Source organism: Hemitrygon akajei, chromosome 4 (genome assembly GCF_048418815.1).
Source record: "Hemitrygon akajei chromosome 4, sHemAka1.3, whole genome shotgun sequence".
NCBI classification, from domain to species: Eukaryota; Metazoa; Chordata; class Chondrichthyes; order Myliobatiformes; family Dasyatidae; genus Hemitrygon; species Hemitrygon akajei.
The window spans coordinates 44,376,639-44,401,762 of NC_133127.1; the positions used below are offsets into that span (position 1 = coordinate 44,376,639).

At 41.2% G+C, this 25,124-nt stretch overlaps 1 protein-coding gene across 3 annotated transcripts in view; it reads right to left on the reverse strand.

Annotated features, from left to right (window-relative positions):
* The window catches only part of ccser1 (coiled-coil serine-rich protein 1), a 1,375,213-nt gene that overhangs the window by 971,109 nt on the left and 378,980 nt on the right, over window positions 1–25,124 (reverse strand). For all 3 annotated transcript variants that reach the window (XM_073042460.1, XM_073042461.1, XM_073042462.1), the window contains one exon: window positions 6,829–6,940. In XM_073042460.1, coding sequence (XP_072898561.1) covers window positions 6,829–6,940 — 112 coding nt within the window. The remainder of the gene's footprint in view (window positions 1–6,828; window positions 6,941–25,124) is intronic.

Below are 25,124 nucleotides of genomic sequence, written 5' to 3' on the forward strand. Positions count from 1 at the left end.
AAAGTGTTGCCCCTCATCCTGAGGGTGGCCTCATCTTGACACAAAAGGAGGACATGAACCAACATGTTGGAATGAGACTGGAAGAAGAAATCGATATTCCTGCCATCAGGTCGGAGGCTACCCAGACAGCTGAACAATAATCTTTTATGCTACTCAACCTCCAACTTTAAAATGAAATCCAAAATTAGTGTGAAATATTCAACAATTATAAACACAGGACATTCTGCAGATACTGAAAATCCAAAGCAGAACACACAAAATATCAGAGGAACTCATCAGGTCAGGCTGCATCTGTGGAAATATATAGCAATTTAACGTTTTTTGCCAAGACACATCATTAGATCTGGAACCCAGAATAAGAAGGTGGGGAAGAGGAAGGAGTACAAACAAGAAAGTGATATGTGAAGCCAGTTGGGTGGGGAGGAGCAAGAAGCAAGGAGGTGATAGGTGGCAAAGGTAAAGGACTGAAGAAGAAGGAAGCTAACAGGGAGGAAAGCGTGCCAAGGAAGAACGGGAAGGAGGAGGGGCACCAGGAAGAGGTGACAGGCAAGTACAGAGAAGAGGAGAGGTGAGAGGGAAGTGGAAGAAGAGGGAAGGGGGAGGGGAATAAATTATCAGAAGTTAGAGAAATCAATGTTCATGCCATCAGGTTGATAACTACCTAGATGAAATATGAGGTGTTGCTCCTCCAACCTGTGGGTGGCCCTATCTTGGCAATAGAGGAGGACATGGACTGATATGTCGGAACGGGAATGGGGACTGGAATTAAAATGGGTGCCACCAGGAAATCCTGTTTTTTCCTAGAGTGGAGGTGCTTGACAAAGCGGGCCCTCATCTAAATCAAGTCTCACCAATGTAGAGGAGGCTATATTGGGAGCACCAGATACAGTGGCAACCCCAACAGAGTCGCTTCACCTGGAATGACTGTTTGGGGCCCTGAATGGAGGTGAGGGATGAGCTGAATGGGCAGGTGTAGCACATCTTCCACTTGCAGGGATAAGTGCCAAAGGGAGATTAATGGGGGGAGGCAAGTGGGCAAAGGACTCACAGAGGGACTGTTCCCTGTAGAAAGCGAATGGTGCAAGGGAAGTAAAGATGTGCTTGGTGAATATGGCAGAAGTTGCGGTTAATGGTGTGCTGAATGTGAAGGCTCATGGAGTGGTAGGTGAGGCCAAGAAGAACTCTATATCCCTGTTAATGCGGCAGGAAGATGTCTTGGAAATGGAGGAGATGCTGTTGAGGGCAGCATCACTGGTGGAGGAAGAGAAATCTCATTCTTTGAAGGAGGACATCTCCGATATTTTGAAATATCCAGCTTTTCATGTGCAAAGCCAACTTAAGTCAAGGTTTTAGTTTACACCCATATGCCATAGTATATGTAAAAATAATTAATTTCAGTTACATTTTCACCCTCTGATTAACTAGTATATTACATGAGTAATAATTTTGTATTCTTTACACTGATATACATATCGTAGAAGGCATTATTCTGGATGCTTTATTTCACACCTGCATAAACCTGTCTGTACATACAAGAAGTCATTCATTTTATATATCTTTGGAAGGACAAACTGATGATTTTTTTTTATGATCACTGTCCCCAAACCAGCAGTCTCACTACCTTCCTTGTTGCCTTCTTCTCCCTTCCAGTTCTCTTCATCACCCACACACATACTCAATGACGGTGGTACGGTTCAGCTGCTCATGCCTTTGTCTCTGACTCGGGATTAGAACCTATAACCCAACCTCCATCAATCTTCCAACTCACCCCTTCCCCTCCTTCATCCAGGCCCTTCTACCCATCACCCCTCCTATTACCTACTGTCCTGTCTTATCCGTCCCTCTCATCTTTATATCCACTCTCTTTCCCCTCCACACTCTGTCCCGATGCATGGTTTTGACCCCAGACATTGAGAATTCCTTTCTCCACAACAGATGCTGCTCAGCGTGCTGAGTTCTTCCAGCCATGATTTGCTTTTGCTTCCTTAAGTTCTCTCTCTTTCCCACATTCAGACAGCTCTGTACCGTATCCCAAGATCTGATACAGCTTTGGACCCTCATTTCCACTTACCTGTCTGTTTCACCACCTTATCTACATCTCCTTGAACTATCTACCTTGAATTTCACAGCAATTCCAAATTTTGCATTATTTCTAATAGGAAATCCTGCCACATACATGTCCATATCATTAATATCTACTTAAAAAAGAAAATGTCTCTCTACTGGCCACTGGGGAATTCCACATCACCCTCATATCTTGTCCAAGTAACAACCTTTCATTACTGCTCTCCAATTTTTCTAATTTAAGCTAAATTTCTGCCCATGGTGTTCAAGCCAATAGGCCTATTAAGTTGCACCTTATCAAATCCTATTTGCATCTCCATATATAAAACATATCAAATCAACTGTATTTCCATTATTGAACCTCACAAGTTACTTAGATACATAGCAACATACAAAATGCTGGAGCAGCTCAGCAGGTCAAAGAAACGGGCAGCCAACATTTTGGATCAAGTACCTTTATCTGGACTGGAAAGAAAAGGGAAGATAGCCAGTATAAAAAAGAGGAGGCAAGGGGTGGAATCAAGAGATGACAGGTAATAGGTAGATCCAGCTGTGAGAGACAATAGACAGAGAAGGGGGGCTAAAGAAGATGGAATCTGATGGGAGGACAATCGACAATGGAATAAAGGAAAACAGGTGAGGAGAGAAACCAGAGGGAAGAATATATGGGTGATGGGCTTATCAAAAATAGAAAAGAGAAAGGTTGAGTATTTAAAGAGCAAACATGAGGAAATCTGCAGATGCTGGAAATTCAAACAACAACACACACAAAATGCTGCCTAGCCTGCTGTGTTCTACCAGCATTTTGTGTGTGTTGTAGGTTGAGTATTTAGGTTTGTTTTCCCATTTAGTTTACTGAAAGAAAGATGTTGCATGAGCTGATTGATAGCAGTCTAAGATTTTGCCCTGTAAAGTAGATCAGACATGATTTAATTGATTGGCTAAGCAAGTTCAAGGACTGAATGAGCCCATAATGATTCCAACAATTACTGGATATTTTACAAACAAATGTGGAATAAAAAGTAACATGAACACTGTTTTGCCTTATGAAAAAGATATTCTTAAAAGTTACACATTAAGAACTGGCAAAGGACAAACAAAAATGGGAGCAAGAACTGGCCATTAAAGGCTGCCCTATTATTCTACTTAAGCATGCTCATCCATGCCAGCCTCAGCTGCTCTTCGATGGCAGTTTCCCCTAACCCTCCACTCCTCAATCTTTCAAATACTTACTTGTGTTCACTTAAAACATATCGAATGATCTGGTTTCCACCACCCATAGGGACACAGAATTACAGAGATTCACTACCCTCTGAGAGAAGAAATTCCACTTAAAAGACTATGTTCAAGCTCTGTTCACTTGTACGTTACTATATGTGAAAACACCCAAGCTCTCTAGCCTCTCATGATAGAACTCCTATCGTACGTTAATAATACGCTAATATTATTAAACAACTTGCTGGTGAAATCAGTTGTATATAGTTCATCATTATGTGAAACCCTGAAATGAGAGGACCAGGCTGTTGTTTATTGATTGCAGCATAACAGGAAGGACTGTAAAGCAATATATAATTTGCACCATGGATCAGTAATGCTATCATGAGTGAGAGATTCTGATAAGGAACAGAGACTTAAGTTAGAGGTTTTGTTTTAAAGATTAAAGGCCAAGCTCTTAAGGATTAAGGAGAAATATGAAAAGATAACTAAGTACAAATTAAAATAGCAATATTTTTATCTCACGAACAATGAATATCAAGTATTTATCTCCAGTACTCTAAGGATTAGAATACTTTTTGTGAATGCTGTTAATACAATCTCTCCAATAGGGAAGATTTTATAATTGCAGGGGAATAATAAGTTTCTAACACTTATATTAGAAGTTTTTGCCAAGTACTGCAGTTCATTTAAAATTCTCACTAACATCACAAACTATTTGATCTACAAATTCCTTGATTTTGTGCAATGTTTCCTGCACAAGACAAATGAATTTAATCAAGATCCCAATTTATCACATGGTTCCAATAGAATATTAAGTTACTTTTGAGTTCTCTTTTCATCCAGAGTGGTTTTAACATGCACTTGGCCTAAACCACACTAAGTACACTTAGTCATAATTTGCGCAGATATTAGTGGCTTTGATAATGAGACAAGTGCAGAAACAAACCTTCACAAGATAGGCTGGACTGGCATCAGCTTTGAGTATGGGCTGATCCTGTCTGTGGCTGTGGAGTAGAGCCTGTGAATTTTAAGGTCTCTATTCACCCCTTGCTCCTGAATCCCTTCTGTTTAAACATCCACACACTCCTTCTACCCCTGACAACCCACTGGTGCTCCTGCATTCCACGGCTGTCTTCCCCAGCCCCGTGATATATAATGGGCCCATCTCAATGCCTTGCCGCTCGTCAGATTCCAATCCCCACCTTGCTGAGGTTCTGGTTTTGTCTATCATTTCACAATTGCCTCACCCCTCCTGCACCTGTAATTTATTGCAATTCCTCTGCTAGCTCAGAAGCTTTGCCTTCTTATGAAATACAATATTGCAGAGTGAGCATTGAGAATGCAAATACATGCATTGTTCCAGCACTCATAGTGTTCACCATTAAAGACACAGACACAGAAATGTTAGGACCTAGAACAGTGCAGCACAGGAACAGCCTTTCAGATCACAATGTCTGTGCTGACCATGATGGCAATTTACATTGCACATTTGTCCACACATAGTCTATGTCCCTTCATTCACCTTTCTAAATGCTTCTCAAATATTCTATCATATCTGCTTCCACCCCTTCCTATGGCAGCCCATTCTGGACATCTACCACTCACAGTGTAAAAAAATAAACTTCTCTCACAATCTCCTTTAACCTGTCCTCCTCTTACCTTATTTGATATTTCCAACCCAGGGAAAAGAGCATATCTACCCTATCTATGCCCCTCAGTAAGTTATATCATCCCTCAGCTCCAGAGAAAACAATCCACGTTTATCCAAACTCTGCTTCCAGCCAATACCTACTACATCCTGGTGAAACTCTTCTACACATCCATCCTGTAATGAGGCGAGCAGAATTGCAAACAATGCTCCAAATGTGACCTGAACAAAGTTCTATACAGCTGCAGTACAATATGCCTTCTTGTCATTTAAATTCAGTGTCCAGACTAATAAAGGTAAGTATCCCATAAACTTTCTTTACTGCCCTGTCTACTAAGTTTCTCCTTTTAAGGAGGATGTAATACTTGCACCTCATCCTGAGTTAACTGAAAGGTCAGTGAAATTTCTTTTTAAGTATGAGGAGATTTTTTTTGTTCTTAGATTTTATAAACACATTAAGAATACCAACCACATAATTTCTTTTTTTAGCAATTATTTCTTCTCCACATTAGTGCACCCAATCTCTGAACACTAATTGTAAAATAATTAAGTAAACCAATTTTCTTCCCTAAAGCCAATGCAAATTGAAAATGCTGACAATTGTTCTGTGGTATGTAACTAACAGTTATAATTTAAATGATTTAGCCATCTGGTCCTGTCCAACTACTAGCGTTGTCTGAGGGCAGCGCCACTTGTAAGTATGACAGAAAGGTTTAGACTGTCCACTGTGGCTCAACACAACACTCCTGCTTTTTGTCTGATTGAAGATGTGAACAGGTTCAGAATGAGTATCACCAAAGTCAGTACCTTTCCCAGCATGTACATGCCATGGATATTGCACAAGAACTAAAGAAAATGCACTTCAAGGTTTAAGCACACTTTTCTATTTAATAAGAGCACACCACACTGTGGTGCTTTGGTTAACATGATCAACGCTTCTCATCATCCAGGACATTCAGAAGCCTGGAGTCCCAAACCAGCGGATTCATAAACAGCTAATTTCCTTGAAACATTGAGTTTTTATGCCAACCTGCATAACTGTAATCACGACTTCATTGCAGCAAAACTATGACACTTTGCACTACAATGAACCTTATTCTGTTCAGTACTTTTTGGTACAATCTTTGTTTATGTTTCTTTTGAACATCATGCATCTGTTGCTATGTGATGCTGCTGTAAATATGTTTTTCATTGTGCAGACATGTACTTGTGTACATGACAATAAAATTAACTGACTTGGCCTCACAACTCCAGAGAATCAGGTTTGATCCTGACCTCTGGCACACTGTGAGTTTGTACGTGCTCTCTGCGACCACGTGCATTTCCCCTGCAGGATCCAGTTTCCCACAACCTGCCAAACAATGCTTTTTGCAAGCTAACTTTTAATTGCCCTTTGTTAGGTGGATGGTAGGAGGATGAGTAGCATTAAGAGTGAAAATTGGACTAATATGATTGGGTGCTATTCAAAGTAATACAGTATTCACAGGTCTATCTTTGTATAGTATTCTTCATATCCCATTGAGGTCATTTGGAAACTAAAAATCTATTGGCTATAACCTTGAATATACTCATTGACCAAGAATTCAACAGTTTCTTGAGTGGAGGATTCCAAAAATTCAGAGCTATTTGAGTAAAGATTGTCCTTTTCAGTGCAAAAGGCCCAAGTTTTAACCAGTAACTCTGACTATTCCAAACTTCCAGACTACTTTCTGCATTAAGGAATGCAATTAGTCCTGAGAAGAATGACTATTTGTGAAAACATAAGTTCTTTCTTGAAAAATCCAAACACTTGATAGATTGAATGCATCCTGTTTCAGCCTCGAGTATCATAGTCCATTCTACCAGCGAACAAATGTTTTGTTGTCAAGGCTTATAAAAAACTATTATTGGTAACTCACTCATTTGGATTCTCTGGAACCTTTGGTCCTTCAAGCTTCACCTTCAACTCTGCTGGTACGTGTAGAATCTCCAAGCATGATTTAATGGAGTGATTCGAGTCTTCCCGGCACACTGAAAAAAATAATTGAAACATAAGTAATTATTTCTCTGCAGCCACAGAGGCCTCACAAAAGGTTATAACTAAAGCATTATCCTTTCCCTTTCAGACCCTGGGAGCTCAATGCGCTTTTTCTATTGGAGATTTGTTAAAAAAATAGGGCAACTTGTACTTAATGAATACGGGTAGGAATGAGCATCTGGAAAAACTATTCCCTGACAGCACTGCTTTGAAAAGCAAATTAATGAACACCAATTTTTCCCTTATTATTTAATGTAAAGAAAGTCTGAATAGAAATTACTAACTTCAGTTGCTTTACAACAGATATTACAAGCAACTTGCATACTTTGTGTGGTACAGCAGACTGTGTCACTATTATGCAACTTTAGCACGGCCGTCCCATTCACAAATGGAACAACAGAACCTGGTGTATCTGAACTGCTACTTTCAGATCACCATAGATATTCCATTTGTAGTTGGTGTATTGTATGTGTTTCAACAAGATTTCCAAATCTCAGTACATTTCTTTCACATATAACACAAGCTTTTGAAGTTTGCAGACGACACTACCGTCATCGGACTCATCCAGAATAGTGATGAGTCTGCATATCGACAGCAGGTGGACCAACTGGCGCTCTGGTGCAGTCGGAACAATCTGGAGCTGAGCACGCTCAAGACAAAGGAGATGATAGTGGATTTCAGGAGACATCCCCCCGCTATGTCTCCCCTCACAGTCCTCAGCAGCCCTGTGTCCACCGTGGAGAACTTCAGGTTCCTGGGAATCACCATCTCTCAGGATCTGAAGTGGGAGCAGAACATCAGCTCCATCCTGAAGAAGGCCCAGCAGCGGATGTATTTCCTGCGGCTCTTGAGGAAATACGGTCTGCCTCAGGAATTGCTGCTGCAGTTCTACACTGCAGTCATTGAGTCTGTCCTGTTCACCTCCATCATTGTGTGGTTTGCAGCCGCCACCAAGCAGGATAGAACCAGACTACAGGGCACAGTGAGGACTGCCAAGCGCATCATTGGAGCCTTCCTGCCCTCTATTGTGGACCTGTACTCTTCCAGGTTGAAGAAGAGGGCGGGGAACATCATAAAGGACTCCTCCCATCCTGCGCACGGACTGTTTGATCTGCTTCCGTCTGGTAGGCGCTTCAGATCCCTCCAGACTAAGACTAATAGGCACTGGAGAAGTTTTTTCCCTACTGCGATCACTTTGCTGAACAGTTAACTGCCAGTTAACTGCCAGTTAACTGTCGGCTAACTATTACTTGGATTGCACTACCTGTATGTATAATCTATATTTTCATTTATATTTATCATTATTATTGTTATAAGCAGAGAGACAACATCTGCCGGAAGTAAATTCCTTGTATGTGCATAGGTACTTGGCGATTAAAGTCTGATTCTGATTCTGATTATACTGCATTGCCAATTGGTATTGAAGGGTAGATGCTGCTGTTGTGTAGCATCACAGCTTTCAGGCTTAACACTGAAGATTCAATAAAAAATGCCACTGTTGTGGGTCACGCTGCCAACCCAAAGGAGTCAAAAGCCCATTAATGTCAGAGCAGAAATTCAGATTATCAACCTGACCAAAGAATTGCGTCAAATCTTCTCGGCGGCTTCAAAAGATAGAAATGTTTGTGCCTGGTGACAACAGATTCCATCTCCGCAGTTCTGAACTCAATAATCAGCTTTTGCTTTTGGCAAACCCAAGAGTCTAAACAGGTCATTTAACTCAGGCTGAGTTATCAGGCGAGGCTCACTTGACATAAAGGGTTGAAAATCTGTATTAGTATAAGTGTTGTTTTCCATTCCCGGCTCGTGCATCATATCATCTTCATCTGCATCCACTAGACTCCATGTCTCTGGTGGCCTCAGTACTGGAAGTATATCATCATGCAGCACAGATCTCATGGTTGAAGGGAGATTGGGGTATTTAAAGGATTTCTTGTTTTTAGCAGAGAAACCAGGCACACTGCTCAGACAGAAGTGGAAGTCTGTCACATGATCATTTTGCTCTCACCATATCATCGGGCAAGTGAACAGCATTGACTTCCGAGGGTACTACTGAGCCAAGCTCTAAGATTGACTCCTGAAAATATGATTACTTTATTATAATGAGTGCATACAATATGCCATGCGCATAGAGAATGTGCATCAACATGATTGCAAACCGATACACATGTAACCGCAATACATAGAACAGTGTGTGTGTGTGTGTGTGTGTGTGGGTGGGTGTGTGTGTGTGTGTGTGTGTGTGTGTGTGTGATGCTTTTATCGCCTTTCTAAACCCTGTCCTGCCATGCAGCATCCACCCTGGCATGAGATTTAAAAACTTACATTGTGGGCAACATTTTAATTGACTTGAACTATGAATTGAAATAACAAATATAGGCCATTTTTTAAAATGGTGCCTGATAGGGGGGTTTATTTATTTATTGAGATACAGCAAGGGATCAGCCCTTCGAGCCAGGCCGTCCCGCATTCTCCCGATTTAACCCTAGCCTAATCATGGGAGAATTTACTAATGACCAATTAACCTACCAATCAGTACATCTTTGGATGGTGGGAGGAAACCAGAGCACCCGGAGGAAACCCATGCGGCCCACGGCGAGAATGTACAAACTCCTTACAGGTACCAGTGGGAATTGAACCCAGGTGGCCTGTACTGTAAAGCGTTGTGCTAACCTAACCACTATGCTGTTGTGCTGCCCTAACTTTATGGTGATTCTCATGATCAGCAGCCCAAAATCCTTTACATACACCCAAAAATATTCGGGAAGCAAAGTATTTGGCTTCTCCCAAATATTGAAGACATGCTGGTTGGTAGTTTAATTAGCGACTGCAAATTGCCCTTGATGTAAACTAGGTGCTGGAGCCTGGGGTAGACGTAATTAATGAGAATAACGAAAAAATAAAATGGGATTAGTGTAAATTGATGCTTGATAGCCAAAGGGCCTATTTCTGTGTTGTCTGACTCTTACGACACTGAGAGAAAAAAAAACAAAAAAATACCTGTTCCAAGATCTTACATTTACAAAAGGGATGGCTGTTCCAGACATCTCATAATCTTCGGTGAATCTTTCTAAAATCTTTAATTAACTTTGTATCTTGTTTAGCTGTCAGTGAATCAGAATGAAAATATATCTAACTTAGGAAAACTAAATACATGAAAATGCCTTGAAATTCTCCTTCCTTTGTTACAGAAGCATCTATGTCATCTATATGTACTTCCTTCAAAATTCTTTTTCATTGAAGTGATTTACAATAATGTCTATGGGTACTTATGGGGAACTGATTTATAGAATAAAAACTAAAACTGCTGAAAAAAGTTAGCAGGTCAGGCAGCATCTTGAGGAAGAGAAATGATTAACCTTTCAAGTTCAAGTCCCTCCTCAAGGTTTTCAGTAGCAGAGAAGATCAGGAAGAGAGTTTCGATGAAGATACTGCCAAGCTGGGGTCTCCACTGAGGTCGTGATTCAAGACATTGTTGATTTTATTTAGGTTTATAAAAATAGTTTTGGGGAGTTAAGGGTCAACTTAAAATTTAGATACATGGATATAGGAGATTTAGAGGTCAGGCCGGAGTGACCACAGCGGACAAGCAGTGTGGACGAAAACCGATGAGAATGATGGCTGATGACTGCACAGGTCAGTGATTCCTGGGAAACGAAGTTTGTGCATGCACGAGGCATGAGGTCGGTGAATCGGTGAGTCCCAAGTTCAAGGCCTGGAATTCAGGGTCCTGTCATCGGTGAGTACTGGCATTGGTGGTGGAGTACTGGGATTACTAAGGAGCTGGTGGTGGACCTGAGGAGGGCAAAGGGACTGGTGACCCCTGTTTCCATCCAAGGGGTCAGTGTGGACATGGTGGAGGATTACAAATACCTGAAGATATGAATGGACAATAAACTGGACTGGTCAAAGAGCACTGAGGCTGTCTACAAGAAGGGTCAGAGCCGTCTCTATTTTCTGAGGAGACTGAGGTCCTTTAACATCTGCCGGACAATGCTGAGGAGGTTTTACGAGGCTGTGGTGGCCACTGCTGTTATGTTTGCTGTTGTGTGTTCAGGCAGCAGGCTGAGGGTAGCAGACACCAACAGAATCAACAAACTCATTCATAAGGCCAGTGATGTTGAGGGGGTGGAACTGGACTCTCTGACGGTGGTGTCTGAAAAGAGGATGCTGTCCAAGTTGCATGCCATCTTGGACAATGACTCCCATCCACTCCATAATGTACTGGTTAGGCACAGGAGTACATTCAGCCAGAGACTCATTCCACCGAGATGTAACACTGAGCGTCAGAGGAGGTCATTCCTACCTGTGGCCATCAAACTTTACAACTCCTCTCTCGGAGTGTCAGACACCCTGAGCCAATAGGCTGGTCCTGGACTTATTTCCACTTGGCATGATTAACTTATTATTATTTAATTATTTATGGATTTATATTGCTATATCTCTTCGCTATTCTTGGTTGGTGCGGCTGAAACAAAACCCAATTACCCTCGGGATCAATAAAGTATGTCTGTCCGTCTGTCTGTCTGTCTAATACAAGTGACCAAAGCCCGAAGGTCAAAGGCCGAAGTCAACAAGTCCAGACGTCGAGGCCCTGGGTCTCTGAGTCTACAAGTCCACTGGGAAAATCTGAGGCCTGATGTCTGCAAGTTCACAGGTCCACAGAGTGGAGGCCCAGTTGCAGCCTCTTCCTGGGGTTGGAGGCCTGTGAGTGTGTGAGAGAGAGGGAGGAACGAGGCTTGTTTTGCATTTGTTGTTTTATCATTGCTGTGTTGCTCTGCTGTACATTATGGACATGCTACGTTGGCACCGGAATGTGTGGTGACTGTTGCAGGCTGCCCTCAGCACATCCTTCGGTTGTGTTGATTGTTAATGTAAACGTCACATTTCTTTTGATGCACATGAGATAGATAAATTAATTTGAAATCGGAGATGGTTAGAACAAATGGAATATCTCTGATAGGATGAGTTCATATGAGTTCATGAGGGCAGATGGAGTATCAGCTAGAACCAAATTATATACTGTATTGTATTTGCTTCAGTTTAAGTAAATACTTGCTGCAATTGGAAATATGGCATTAAATTGTGCAAAGTAAGTCACTCCAAGAAACAGCAGAAATGAAAACACAATCTTAGTTTCCATAGATGCTGCCTGACTTACTGAGTCTTTCCAGCACTATCTGTTCCATATCCCAATATGGATATGCAACTATATGTTCCCTAGAAACCAGAAAATAATCCAAATATTCGGTCTTACTCATATTCCTTTTATATAAGTAACTCATATCACTAATACAAACACTCAGTGAATACTTGATTAGGTACACCTGCTTGTAAATGCAAATCCAATCAGCCAATCATGCGGCAGCATCTCAATGTATGAAAGTATGTGGACATGGTCAAGAGGTTCAGTTGTCTTTCAGACCAAACATCAGAAACAGGAAGAAATATGATGAAGTGACTTTAACCTTGGAATGATTGTTGGTGCCAGACAAGGTGGTTTGTGAATCTCAGAAACTGCCGATATCTTTGGATTTTCACACAAAACAATCTTTAGGGTTTACAGAGAATGGTGCAAGAAACAAAAACATATCCATTTGGAATTGGTGCATGCCATTTCATCACACCTTCCTGTTCCCACACCGACCTGCCAGTAAGAGCAAAGAATTGATTGTGGACTTCAGAAAGGGCAAGATGAAGAAACACATAGAGGGATCAGAAATGGAAAGACTGAACAATTTCAAGTTCCTAGGTGTCAACTCTCTAAGGATTTATCCTGGGCCCAACAGACCAATGCAATTACAAAGTAGGCACAGCAGCAGCTATATTTTATTTGGAGTTTGAGGAGATTTGCTATGGCACTGAAGGCATTTGCAAACTTCTACAGACGTACCATGGAGAGCAATCTAACAGGCTGCATCACTATCTGGTATGGGTGGGGGGGGGGGGGGCTACTTCATTGAATCGAAATAAGCTGCAGAAAGTGGTAAACTCTATTGGCTCCATAAAGGGCAATAGCCTCCCCAGCATCCAAGACATCTTCAAGGAGCAATGTCTCAAAAAGCTGGCATCCAGCATCAAAGACCCCATCACCCAGGCTGTACCCTCTTCTCATTGCTACCTTTAGGGAGGAGGTACAGGAGCCTGAAGGCACACATTCAACGATTCAGGAACAGCTTCTTCCCCTCTGCTATCAGATTATTTATATATATATATAATTTACTGTATTTCACAGTTTTTATTATGTATTACAATGCACTGCTCTCATATAACAACAGATTTCATGACATACACTGGTGATATTAAATCTGATTCTGATTCTGATTGTCTGTCAGTCCTCAGCTTTATTCACTGACAGGGTTAGGCCAAATGCAAACTGGAATAACAGTACCTCATTTTCCACCAGGGCAATCTACAAACCAATAGTATGATCATTGAACTTCATATCATTTTTATCTCCCATGGCTCCCTTCACCCTCTCTCATTACCCCAAAGTCCTCCCATTTTTATCCCCATTCTAATATTGCATCCCCAGGCATCGTCACCAACAATTTTGTGTGCTTCTCCCTCCTGGTTTTTTTCTATTGACAACCATATGTCTTTCCTAGTGATTCCCATTTTCCCAGAGTTCATCTACTTTTCACCTTTCCCCTGATAGGTTAAGCAGGCAACAATGGGAACTATTGGATTCCAGCACAAATTCCCAATTATCACCCCCGCCTCCATCTTTCCCTTCCCCACTATCCTTTACCTCTCCTTGGTCTACCTATCAACTACCAGCCCCATCTCACTATTCCCACTTTCCTCTTTATTCTGGCTATCTTTCCTCTCCATATTCAGTTCTAATGCAGGGTTTTGACCGGAAATGTCAATTTATTTTCCCCTTATACAGGAAATGCTGCTCAACCTGCTGAGTGCTTCCAGCAGATTGTTTTTTTTTTGGCTTCAGCTTCCAGCACTTGTAGTCTCTTGTTTCCCTGACCTCTGTTTATGACTGAGTCTCAAGCTGGCTTCAGCAATCACAGCGTTCCATTTTCACACTCACTTGGATCGACGTCCTGTACTGTCACAATGTGTATTTGGAATAGTGCAAGAGCAGGATTGATTTTGTTCTTTTTTTGTATGTTTCTATCAATTGTTGAGTTTCCTCCTTCGGTCTTGGTGAAGACAAGTTGACAGAGTGCAAGCCTGACATTGAGGACAGTTTGGTTTTAATTGTACATCAAGATCTGAGTTTATTTATCATCGGCACAAGTGCGCTGAGGAACAAGTACAATAAAAACTGGCTTGCAGCAGCAGCACAGGCAGATAGGAACAGACAATACACAGAATATACACTCAGTGCCTCTTTATACGATACACCTGTACGTCAATGCAAATATCTAATTAGCCAAACATGTGGCAGCAACTGAATGCCTACTATAAGTGCAAGCAGACATGGTCAAGAAGTTCATTTATTGCTCAGACGAAACATCAGAATGTGGAGAAAATGTAATCTAAATAAAGTTGACTGTGGAATTATTGTTTGTGCTAGACAGTGTGGTTTGAGTATCTCAGAAACTGCTGATCCCTGGGATTTTCACACACAACAGTTTCTAGAGTTTACAGAAAATGATGCGAGAAAACTAAAAAAAAATCCACTGAATGGCAGTTCTGTGGGCAAAACACCTTTTTAATGAGAGAGGTCAGAGAAAAGCCAGACTAGTTCAGACAGCAGAAAACCACACTAAGTTACACTCCTGTAACCAATCACAGATTGTCTTGCATGGTGTTCATTACACAGCGTATTGGCCGAGGTGTCGAAGGAGCTGGTCAGGATATCAGAGGAGCCCACCAGTGTGTCGGAAGAGTCTGCTGGGATACCGGATGAGCCTGCCAATGTGTCGGAGGAGCCCATTCGGATACCGGAGGAACCTGTCGGGATATCAGAGGAGCCTGTTGGGATGTTGGAGGAGCCATTCAGGATGTCAGAAGAGCTGGTTTGGGTTCAGAGAAGCTAACCTGCCTGTAGACTGTTTTGCCGTCCGCTACTCGGAAGCGTCGAAGTTGGTGCAGTATAACCATGGAAGGTTGTCTCGAACACTTCACTTGTGACCCTAAGACTCTGTTGGACAGTGGTAATGTAAGTTGCTGGCAAACCTGTTACCCTTTTGTGGTGGAGGAACAGGTGACATGAAACTACGTAGCCTTTGTCGTAGCGAGAGCTTGGTCCCAAGCCTCGAGCTTGCCTGGAAGTGTTTACAGCGTGGCATCTGAGCTTAGCTGGCACCTGGCCTCACCTGTCAGTGCTGGCCTTGCATATTTGAGCAGTAGAAAGACATGCTGGATTGAATGCATCTGTATATCTGGGAGACTGTATCATTGATTGTCAGACATGTTGCTCAGGGTCTTGGGCTATATAGATTTTCTTTCAAGTAAATATGCTTCTTCGCTCACTATTCTGAATTATGTTACTTGCTGTCTTTAAATGTTTGCTTGCTATCATGAATGTTTTGCACCTTGGCCCCAGAGGAATGCAGTCTCGTTCAGCTGTATCTATGTATGCTTTGAATGATAATTAAACTTGATTTGATTTGATTGAATAGAACAAGATAAAACAACAACGATGCAGAATAAGGTGTAAAAGCTGCAAAGAGAGTGCAGTGGGGATAAACAATAAACAACAAGATCATACTGAGTTAGATTGTGAGCTCGAGAGTCCATCTTATCATACAAGAAGTCTGTTGAAAAGTCTGATAACAGTGGGTAGAAGCTGCCCTTGAGCCTGGAGGTATGTGCTTTCAAGACATTGTAAATTCTGCCCAATCAGAGTGGGGAGAAGACATAAATTCTGGGGAGGGTGGGGACATACATGAATTATACAAGACAGTAAAGAAAGAAAAAATATGCAAAAGCAAAACACCAGTACAAAAAACAAGACAGAGAAACAAGTCTGTAGTAGTGCAAGAGGTGGTTCATAGTGCTGCCAGAGGAAGCCATTGAGGCAGGTAGATTAACAAAAAAATTGGACGAGTATTTGGATACGAAAGATTTAGATTAGCGGAGCTTATATATGGGCAAATGAGACGAGCTCAGATGGAAATCTTGATCGGCAGGGACCAGTTGGGGCTGTATGAATCTATGACTCAAAGGAGGAATGAACCAAAGACCATTTCACACAAAGCCATTCTTAGCAACAAGTGGAGCCACGACATTTAATACTGCAGCGTTTGCATGCAAGACTGAAGCAGCATATTGTCCAACACTTGCTGCGCATGCAGCATACACAGTATTTCATGGAGACACAAGTTTGACATTCTTCTGGTACAAGCACTCCCTGCTGGGTTTAGAACTGGTGAAGCCCGATAGTGTATTTCTAACTCAGAATAGTGTAAGATTTGGAGGGGAGCCTGCAATTGGCAGTGCTTCCATTTGCAGGTTGCCTTTATTTGGATCGAGGTCATGGATTGGGAAGTTTGTCTGAATAGTCTGGGTGAATAAATAGAATGTATATTGTGGATGGCACACACTACAGCTGCTGTGCATCCATTGTGGAGAAAATGCATCCCCATTGTACTGCTTCAAAGGAACTAATTTACTGTTGGCAGATGCAGTCATCAGTATAGGGTCCTTCAATACATGTGTCACTTTAACTGTAATGACTCATATTCATATATCTTCCTCACATCATCAAACACAGTCAGTTTTGCAAGCTAGCTCTTCAAATACAACTGGCAAAATTCACCATCTCAGCAAAAAGCAATGAGGTTAGACCAATACAAATTGATACCTCAGTTGGTAATTGCCGACTGTGGGCCGATTCCTGATTCTAAAGCTTTCATTTGTATTCTACTAGTAATCTGTTAAAGCATCAAAATATTCGTCCCAGGAGTACTTAAGCAATATATTTCTTCTCTCTACAATTGGTCAGCATCTATTTGTGGTTCGACATATTTCCTGTCATTCATCTTCGATGCTTCAAAATGATGAAGGGACTATGTCAAATGTAGGATCTTGTTGAAACAAAATACATGGCAAGACAGTTGACCAAAGCCTTGAGGTAGAGGGATGGGTTTGAAAGATCTTCTTAAAACAGCAGGGAGAGTGTGAGGGATGGAATCAGGGAATTCTTCAGATATTTGTTGCATCAGACATGGAGAGAGCAGCAAAGTGCAACAAGATGAAAGAGACAGCTCTCTGGAATTATTGCTGGGTTGGGGGATCCCATCAGTGCTGCACAACCAGCTTGCTTGGTGTTTCCCTCTGGTGATCACTCAGTGGAAGATCAAGCTGGACCAGGACATTCCACACTCCTACTATTCAGGGACCGTGGCTATTTTGTTTTGTGTGACTGTAATTTTTTTCGAAATTGTAACCATATGAGCTATTTGTGCTTTGTGCTACATGCTGTTGGTAACATGCTTTGCACCTTGGCTTGGAGGAACATTGTTTCATTTAGCTCTATTCATATACCGTTGAATGTTAATTAAACTAATTAAACTTGATCTGGAACGTAAAGTGTGCACAGACTTTGGGGTTATGGGCAGGTTCTCAAGCTGGAGGAGGGAGTCACTGAGATAAAGATTCAAAGTCAAGATTTTGGGAATAAACACGTAACAGCAAATGCATAGGCAAATAAAGATTAGGACAGCGTAAATTAGAGAGAGGGAGACACCTCAGCAAAAGGTTGCAGAGAATTATACACTCAGCCAGCTCCATCACTAGCCTCCCGCCACTGGGGACGTATTTAAAAAGTGGTGCCTCTAAAAGTTGGCATCCATCACTAAGGACACTCATCATCCATGGCCTGCCTTCTTCTCATTACTCCTATCAGGGGTGGTGCAGGAGTCTGAAGACCCACACTCAATGATTTTGGAACATCTCCTTCTTCTATGAACATCTATTGTTCATGATCCTTTTTATTCCTTTTTTGCACTTTTTTGTATTTTATTGTAATTTTATGTCTTTACCCTTGTACAGCTACAGCAAAATAACAATTTGCACACAACCGGATTTATTATCAGTGATAGTAACTGATCTCTGATGTAACTCACATGCCGAGCAATCTAGTTGCCTTCTTTAGCAAGGTCTCGGCCCAAAACGTTGACAGTGCTTCTCCTTATAGATGCTGCCTGGCCTGCTGTGTTCCACCAGCATTTTGTGTGTGTTGTTTGAATTTCCAGCATCTGCAGATTTCCTCGTGTTTGCTCACAAAACAGAAAGATCTGTCAGGTGCTCTACAAAACACTGGTGGTTAGGACCAGCTTGGATGAGGTATCTTCATTAGCATGGCCCAGCTGAACTGAAGGTCCAGTTTCTGTGTTGTATATGACTTTTCTCATGGTCGCCAAGAAGTTAGAGTTGCATTTCAGGTGTTCAATTCACATTCCTTTCTGATGTTCCAAACAGCCTCGCTACTGTGCAATAGATTTTAGGGTAACCACGACCAACCTCCATACGTGCAGAAAAATTTGGATGTGAATATGAACCTAACTAGGTGTAAGCCCTAATGACTCTCTATATTGATGCTCAGTTACAGTTTGCTGTTCACCCTCTATCCTCTGATGCATCAATGATTAGCAGAGAGATTCTGAGAACGGAACCTAGAACAGTACAGCACAGGGACAAACCCCTCCACCCATGATATTAGCATACATAATGCAGAATTAAACTAATCCCTTCTGACTGTACATGATCAATATCCCTCCATTCCCTGCATATTTATGTGCCTATCTAACACCCTTTTAAATACCACTCTGACACGTGCTTCTAACACCACTCCTTACAGCCCATTCTAGACACCTATCACTCTGTGTAAAAAGAAACTGCCCAGCCCATCTCCTTTAAATTTTCCCCTCTGACCTTCAATACATATCCTTTAGTCCTCAATATTTCTACCTTGTTTAAGAATATTCTATTGGAGACCTTTCGTAATTTTATAACCTTCTATTAAGTCTCCCCTAAGTCTCTGGCACTGCAGAGAAAACAAACCTCTCCTTTTCGTTCATACTCTTCAATCCAAGCAGTATCCTGGTGAACCACTTCTACATCAATTCCAAAGCCTCCTGTATGTGACAACCAGAATTTCATCCAATACTTGAAGTGCAGCTTGACCAAAGTTTTACAAAGCTGCAATGTGTATCAACCAATAAAAGGCAAGCATACCATATACAGCAGCAGGAGTGGGAACTGGGAATGGAATGCTGGAAAAACAGAAATGGCCAAAAGCGCAAGATTCGATTTGAGTAAACTTTACAAAGAGAAACTCAGACCAATCCATCCACCCCATCATCCTCAATACAGGTACCCGCAGGACTGTGAGCTGAGTCCATTGCTCCCATATGACTGTCCAGCCAAATATCTGAGTCATCTCATTGTCAGGTTTGTCGATAACACAACTTTGGTAGGGCTCATCGCCAACAGAAGTGAGATATCTTCCAGAGAACAGCTGGAAGAGCTCAAGGCCTGGTGCCAGGGAAGTAACCTCTTCCTTAATGTCAACAAGTCAAAGTTGATGGTTCTTAATTCAGGAAAACTCGCACCACTCAGACTCCCGTGGCACATCAGTAGAAACTATGAGCAGTTTCAAACTCCCAGGCACATCTCACACAATCCCCTGTACTCCCAGAACACATTCTACAAAATCTGGAAAGCTCACCAACACTTCTACTTTTTGAGGAGGCTGAAGAGAGCTGGGCTATGCACATCTATACTCATGTCATTCTACAGCTGCACAGTACAGGGCATCCTAACAAGCTATATCACTGCATGGTATGGAAACGGCACTGTGACAGACAGAAAGGCTCGGCATTGGGTAGCCAAAACTACCCAACGTATCTCTGGCAACAGCCTACCTGCCATTAAGGACATATATACAGAAAAGTGCTAAAAAGGGGGCCAGAAACATCATGAAGGATCCCATCCACCCTACTCATGAACTGTTTCTCCCACTCCCATCAGGGAGGAGGCTAAATAGCATCCAGGCCAGGATCACTAGACTCAAAAGCAGTTACTTTCCACAAGTAGTAAGGCTGATCAACACCTGCACCCACTAACCCCTCCCCCACTGCACCCCTAATCAATCTATGTATATAAGCTATCTTATGTAGGTATATTTATTGTTTTTTTTATTATTATTATTGTGTTCATTATCTTATTGGTTTTTCTCTGCTGCATCAGATTTGAGTAACAATTATTTTATTCACATTTATACTTCTGTATTCAAAATGACATTAAACAATCTTAAACAATTTTTGAACCAGGCACAAAATACAGATGCCAATTTGAACTGGCAGATGGCCAATCAGCAAGTCATCATTTACCAATCTGCCGTTTTCCAGTTATACTTAATTAAACAGAGCTTGTCTAAAACAGAACTCAGATTAGATCAGCCCAGAACCCCTGATTCAGCAATTGTCAAAACTGGCAAACCTTTAGAAGTAAGCAGGTATTTCCAAACGTAGAGGATTGAAACCCTAATTAACCAAAGAGTGAAAATACAACAGATCTCACTATAAGTTGGGAAAGAATTTTCTCCTGGAAACTAGTCATGATTTTTTTTTAACTTTTGCCCCGTTCATGAGGCTGATTGGCTGGATAGCACAAAATTATTTCCCATCTGTGTTGCTGAATCAAAGAGAGATTCAGCATGGGAACAGGTCCTTTACCCCACTGAGTCCACACCAGCCATCAACTACCCATTTACACAAGTAATACCGTTTCCACATTCTCCTCATATCCTCAACTCCCCACTTACAAGATTTCAGTACTCGATAGAAGAAATTCAAGGTAACCAATTATCCCCAAACACACACGTCTTTTAGGAGTTGGCAGGTAACCAAAGCATGCAGATGAAGCCAATGCTGGGTCACTTGAGGAATATGCAATCTCCACACAGACAGCACACGACATTAGGGTTGAATCTGGATCTTTGAGGTAGAGGTTGTACTGGCTTTGCCACTGTGCCACACTGTGTATAAGCATATTTTTAAATGGTTTTTACCATTCAAAGAATATAGGTATTGTAGTTTTGGTAAGCATTTATTACTGTTGAACTGAAGGACAATAATTATTTGCTAAGTCCACAATATTGGGATGCACATTTCCTTTCCTTAAGGATTTCAGTGAATCTAATGTATTTTGAACTACCATTACTGATGCAAGACAATTTTTTTTTATTCCAGATTTATTTATTTACTCAAATTTAAATTCCCTCGATGCCATGCTGGAAGTTGTATGAGTTACAAATTCAGTAACAACCAGTCTGCTATGCTGCCAATAATGTTGATAATATATTTTGTCACCTAGTAATAACTAAATGCAGTATATTATCAACTCTTTCGTTGAATCTAAAATGAAACAGATGCACATTTATATTTATCTGCAACCATTTCAGTTTAGTTTCAATCGCAAGAGTGAAAAAAAAACGTCTTTGCCTCCTACGGTCGCGTTGTACATGCACTTAAAATTAAAGTGTTGTGCACTTTTGAATATACAGGAACAACATTGCTTCTTCCCAGACCTTTCAGATTCAGAGTCATGCAACATTTATGCCAGTAAATCCTTGCAGAACAGTTTGGAATTTAAATAATTAATGAAAACTTTGTGTAAAATCAGATCACAGAAATGGCAGCAGATGATAGTATCTGCTAGACCAACATCACTACCTAAAGGGTTAGTGCCTTTGTTTGATAAATCCTAAGTTAAACCAGCGAATTGAATGAACATTGTTTTTAAGCAATCATGTTTGGAACCAGAAACATCAGATTCAATTACAAATTGCTGTGAGGCTTTTCAATCTTTCCTCCATTCCATGTCGAAAGACTCGATTTGTGCTTTATTGCAAATCATGGTTTTGTTCAGTAAATATTAAATGTGCTGCCTTCTATCTCATTTTCCCCCATGCTGCCATGGAAACACCACTCCTGCAGTGCATTAGGTATTCTAAAGTTTTGCCTGAACTACTCTGACTCTACTTACCACACCTGAAAATTTTACCACCATCACAAGGGCTCCAGATGGGAACTCCAATACTTGTGTGAGTCACTGCCAAATAACACAACATCCTTACATGGAGGTATATTGTTGTTGGGTCTAAAACCTGGCGCTCCTTATCTAACAGTACTGAGAGAACACTTTCACCAGAAAATTTCAATGGTTCAAAGCATGGTTCAAAGTTAATTGGAGATGGACTATAAAACTGGCTTTATTAGTGATAGCCAGCTCTTGAGAAATGATAAATCAGACAAATGGGTTGCATTGGATTAGACACAGGCTTCGTGAGAGAAGACAGAGTGTAGTAGATGGTTGCCTCTCTGACTGGAGGCAAGTGACTTGTGGTGTGTCTAAGGATTCGGCACTGGGTCCATTGTTGATTGTTGTCTATATCTAAATGATATGGATCAGCAAATTTGGGGTGATACCAAGATTGGGGGATTATGGACAGTAAGGAAGGCTGTAAAAGCTTGTACCTCGATCTGGACCAAGTGGAAAATTGGCTTAAATTTGGCAAATGGAATTTAATACAGGTAAGTGTGAAGTGTTACTCTTTGAGAGGACAATCTAGGGCAGAACCTACATAGTGAGCAGTAGGACACTGAGAAGTGTGATAGTACAGAGTATGTGGGAATACAAATCCATAATTCCTTGAACGACATGATTAATGCAAGCAGGGTTTGTCCTTTTGGGTTGGGTGAGACTACAACTACAGATCATAGGTTAAGGGTGAAAGGGGAATTGTTTAAGGGGAACGTGAGTGGGAACGTCTTCACTTAGCGGGTGATGGGTATGTGGAATGAGCTGCCAGTGGAAGTGGCGGATTTGGGGTCAATTTTGAAATTTAAGAGCTATTTGTGGATGGGAGGGGCATGGAGGGCTATGTTTGCATACAGGTTGATGGGACTATATGGTCTAAAGGGCCTGTTTATGTGCTGTAGTGGTCAAGAATTCTCTTCACTTCATTTGAATTTTATTCATAATCCTGGAAATACTCTACCTGCAGAATCCCTTCAAGATACTCTGATGATTTATAGATTCTCCACAGAAAGCATCCTATTTAGCAGCATTAAGGCTTAGTCTGGTAACTGCATTGCCCAAGATGTCAAGAAATTGCAGATGATTTGAACACAGCCCAGTCCATCATGTAAACCAGGCTCCTCTCCATTAACTTTTATCTGCCTCACTAAAGCAGGCAACATAATCAAAGACCACTCCCTTCCCTGTCATACTCTCTAATCCCCTGTCTGGAAGATAGACAAGGAATGGAAAAAGGGTAATGCTGTGATGGTTATGGGAGAATTCAATATGCAGATAGATTGGGAAAGTCAAGTTGGTGCTGAATCCCAAGAGAAGGAATTTGTAGAATGCCGATGAGATGGCTCTTTAGAGCAGCTTGTGGGTGAGACCACTAGGGAAAAGAAAATTCTGGACTGAGTTATGTGTAACTAGCCAGCTTTGGTTATGGAGCTTAAGGTAAAGAAACCCCTAGGAGGCATCATCATAATGTCATAGAATTCACACGCCTGTTTGATGAGGGAGAACCAAAATCAGATTAGCAGCAAAACAGTGAAATAAAGGGAAATACAGAGCCATGAAAGAGAAGCAGATCAAAGTTGATTGGAAGGGGACACTAGCAGGGATAACTATAGAGCAGCAATGGCTGGAGTTTATGGGGTTAGATTGGAAGGAACAGGATTGAATTATCCCAATGAAAAAGAAGCATCATTGGCAACCAGGGCTAAAAAATGAAATTAATGACAGTAGAACACAACTAAAAAAAGGCAATGAGAGAAATGATGAAATATGATAAAGTCAACATGGTTTCCTTAAGGGGAAATTATGACTGACAAATCTGTTTGAACTCTTTGAGAAAAATAACAGGCAGGATAAACAAAGGAGAGTCAGCAGATGTTCTTTACATGGATTTTCAGAAGACCGTTGACAAAGTGTCCCACATGTGGTTGCTGAATAAGATAGAAGCCCATAGTATTATAAGAAAGTTACTTACATGGACAGAAGATTGGCCCCCTTTATTCCCACACTTTGCCTCCTGCCGGTCTGCTTATCTTTTGTCCATGCTAGTATCTTTTCTGTAATACCATGGGCTCTTATTTGGTGAAGCAGCCTCTTGTGTGCCACCTTGTTAAAGACTTCTTGAAAATGCAAAGTTCAGATGCTGTTATCAGATTCTTGAATAGATCTCTCATGAACTCGGTTTCCCACATCTAATCTGCCATGGCCCTTGTTTTTTTTTTTACCTGCACTACATTTTCTCTGTAACTGTAACACTGTATTCTACATTCTGTTTTCCTCTTTTGCCATGTCGATGTACTTAAGTTGGAATAATCTGTCTAGATCAGGGGTTCCCAACCTGGGGTCAATGGACCCCTTGCTTAATGGTATGGGTCCAGGGCATAAAAATGGTTTGGAACCCTTGGTCTAGATGGTACTCAAAAACCTTTTCACTATATCATAGTCATGTAACATTGATAAACAAATTCTCATTACATTTCCAACATTCAGGCAGGACAAGGCAAAGAAAGGACATAAATGAAGCAGGTTAATTTTAAATACAATCCTTAAGTTTCAACAACACCATGACTAATTCTGGCTTTATCTCCACATGTATTTAATTATTTGAATATTAAGATTTATCCTAGCTGCAAGAATACGTCCAGGAAAGTGTCCATTTTGTCTGTTTATATTCAGTTTGCTTCTGCTGAATTTTTAAGTCTCCTCACTCTGAGAACTTTAAAGATCCAACAAATCTAATGTCTGAATAGTTTCAGCCAGTTCTCTCAAAGGGACAAGATCAATATAGAAAATGATTGGCATTCACAATCAGTTGCCTGTGTCATTCAAGAGGTGACCACAGCATGTGTTTAATTCATGAAGATCAATAAAATATGATTTAACAAAAAGACTTCTGTGTGGAGAAGAAAGGCATAACTGGGATGAGGCAAACCTTGCCTTTCAAAGACATAATGTTACATCAGAGAAGAAACAGCTCAATAACATGGCCATTCCTATCATCCCCTTTATGATATCTGATTTAAGAGTCCTGAAACTGTGACACAACGCGACAAGCAGTGACCTCTCAATCTGGTGCAGAAATTAATGACATAAATGGTGCTCTACAGTTGGAAAGAAATACACTCAAGATTTAAAGATGTCCAGTATCATCAGTCTTCTATCTTCAGG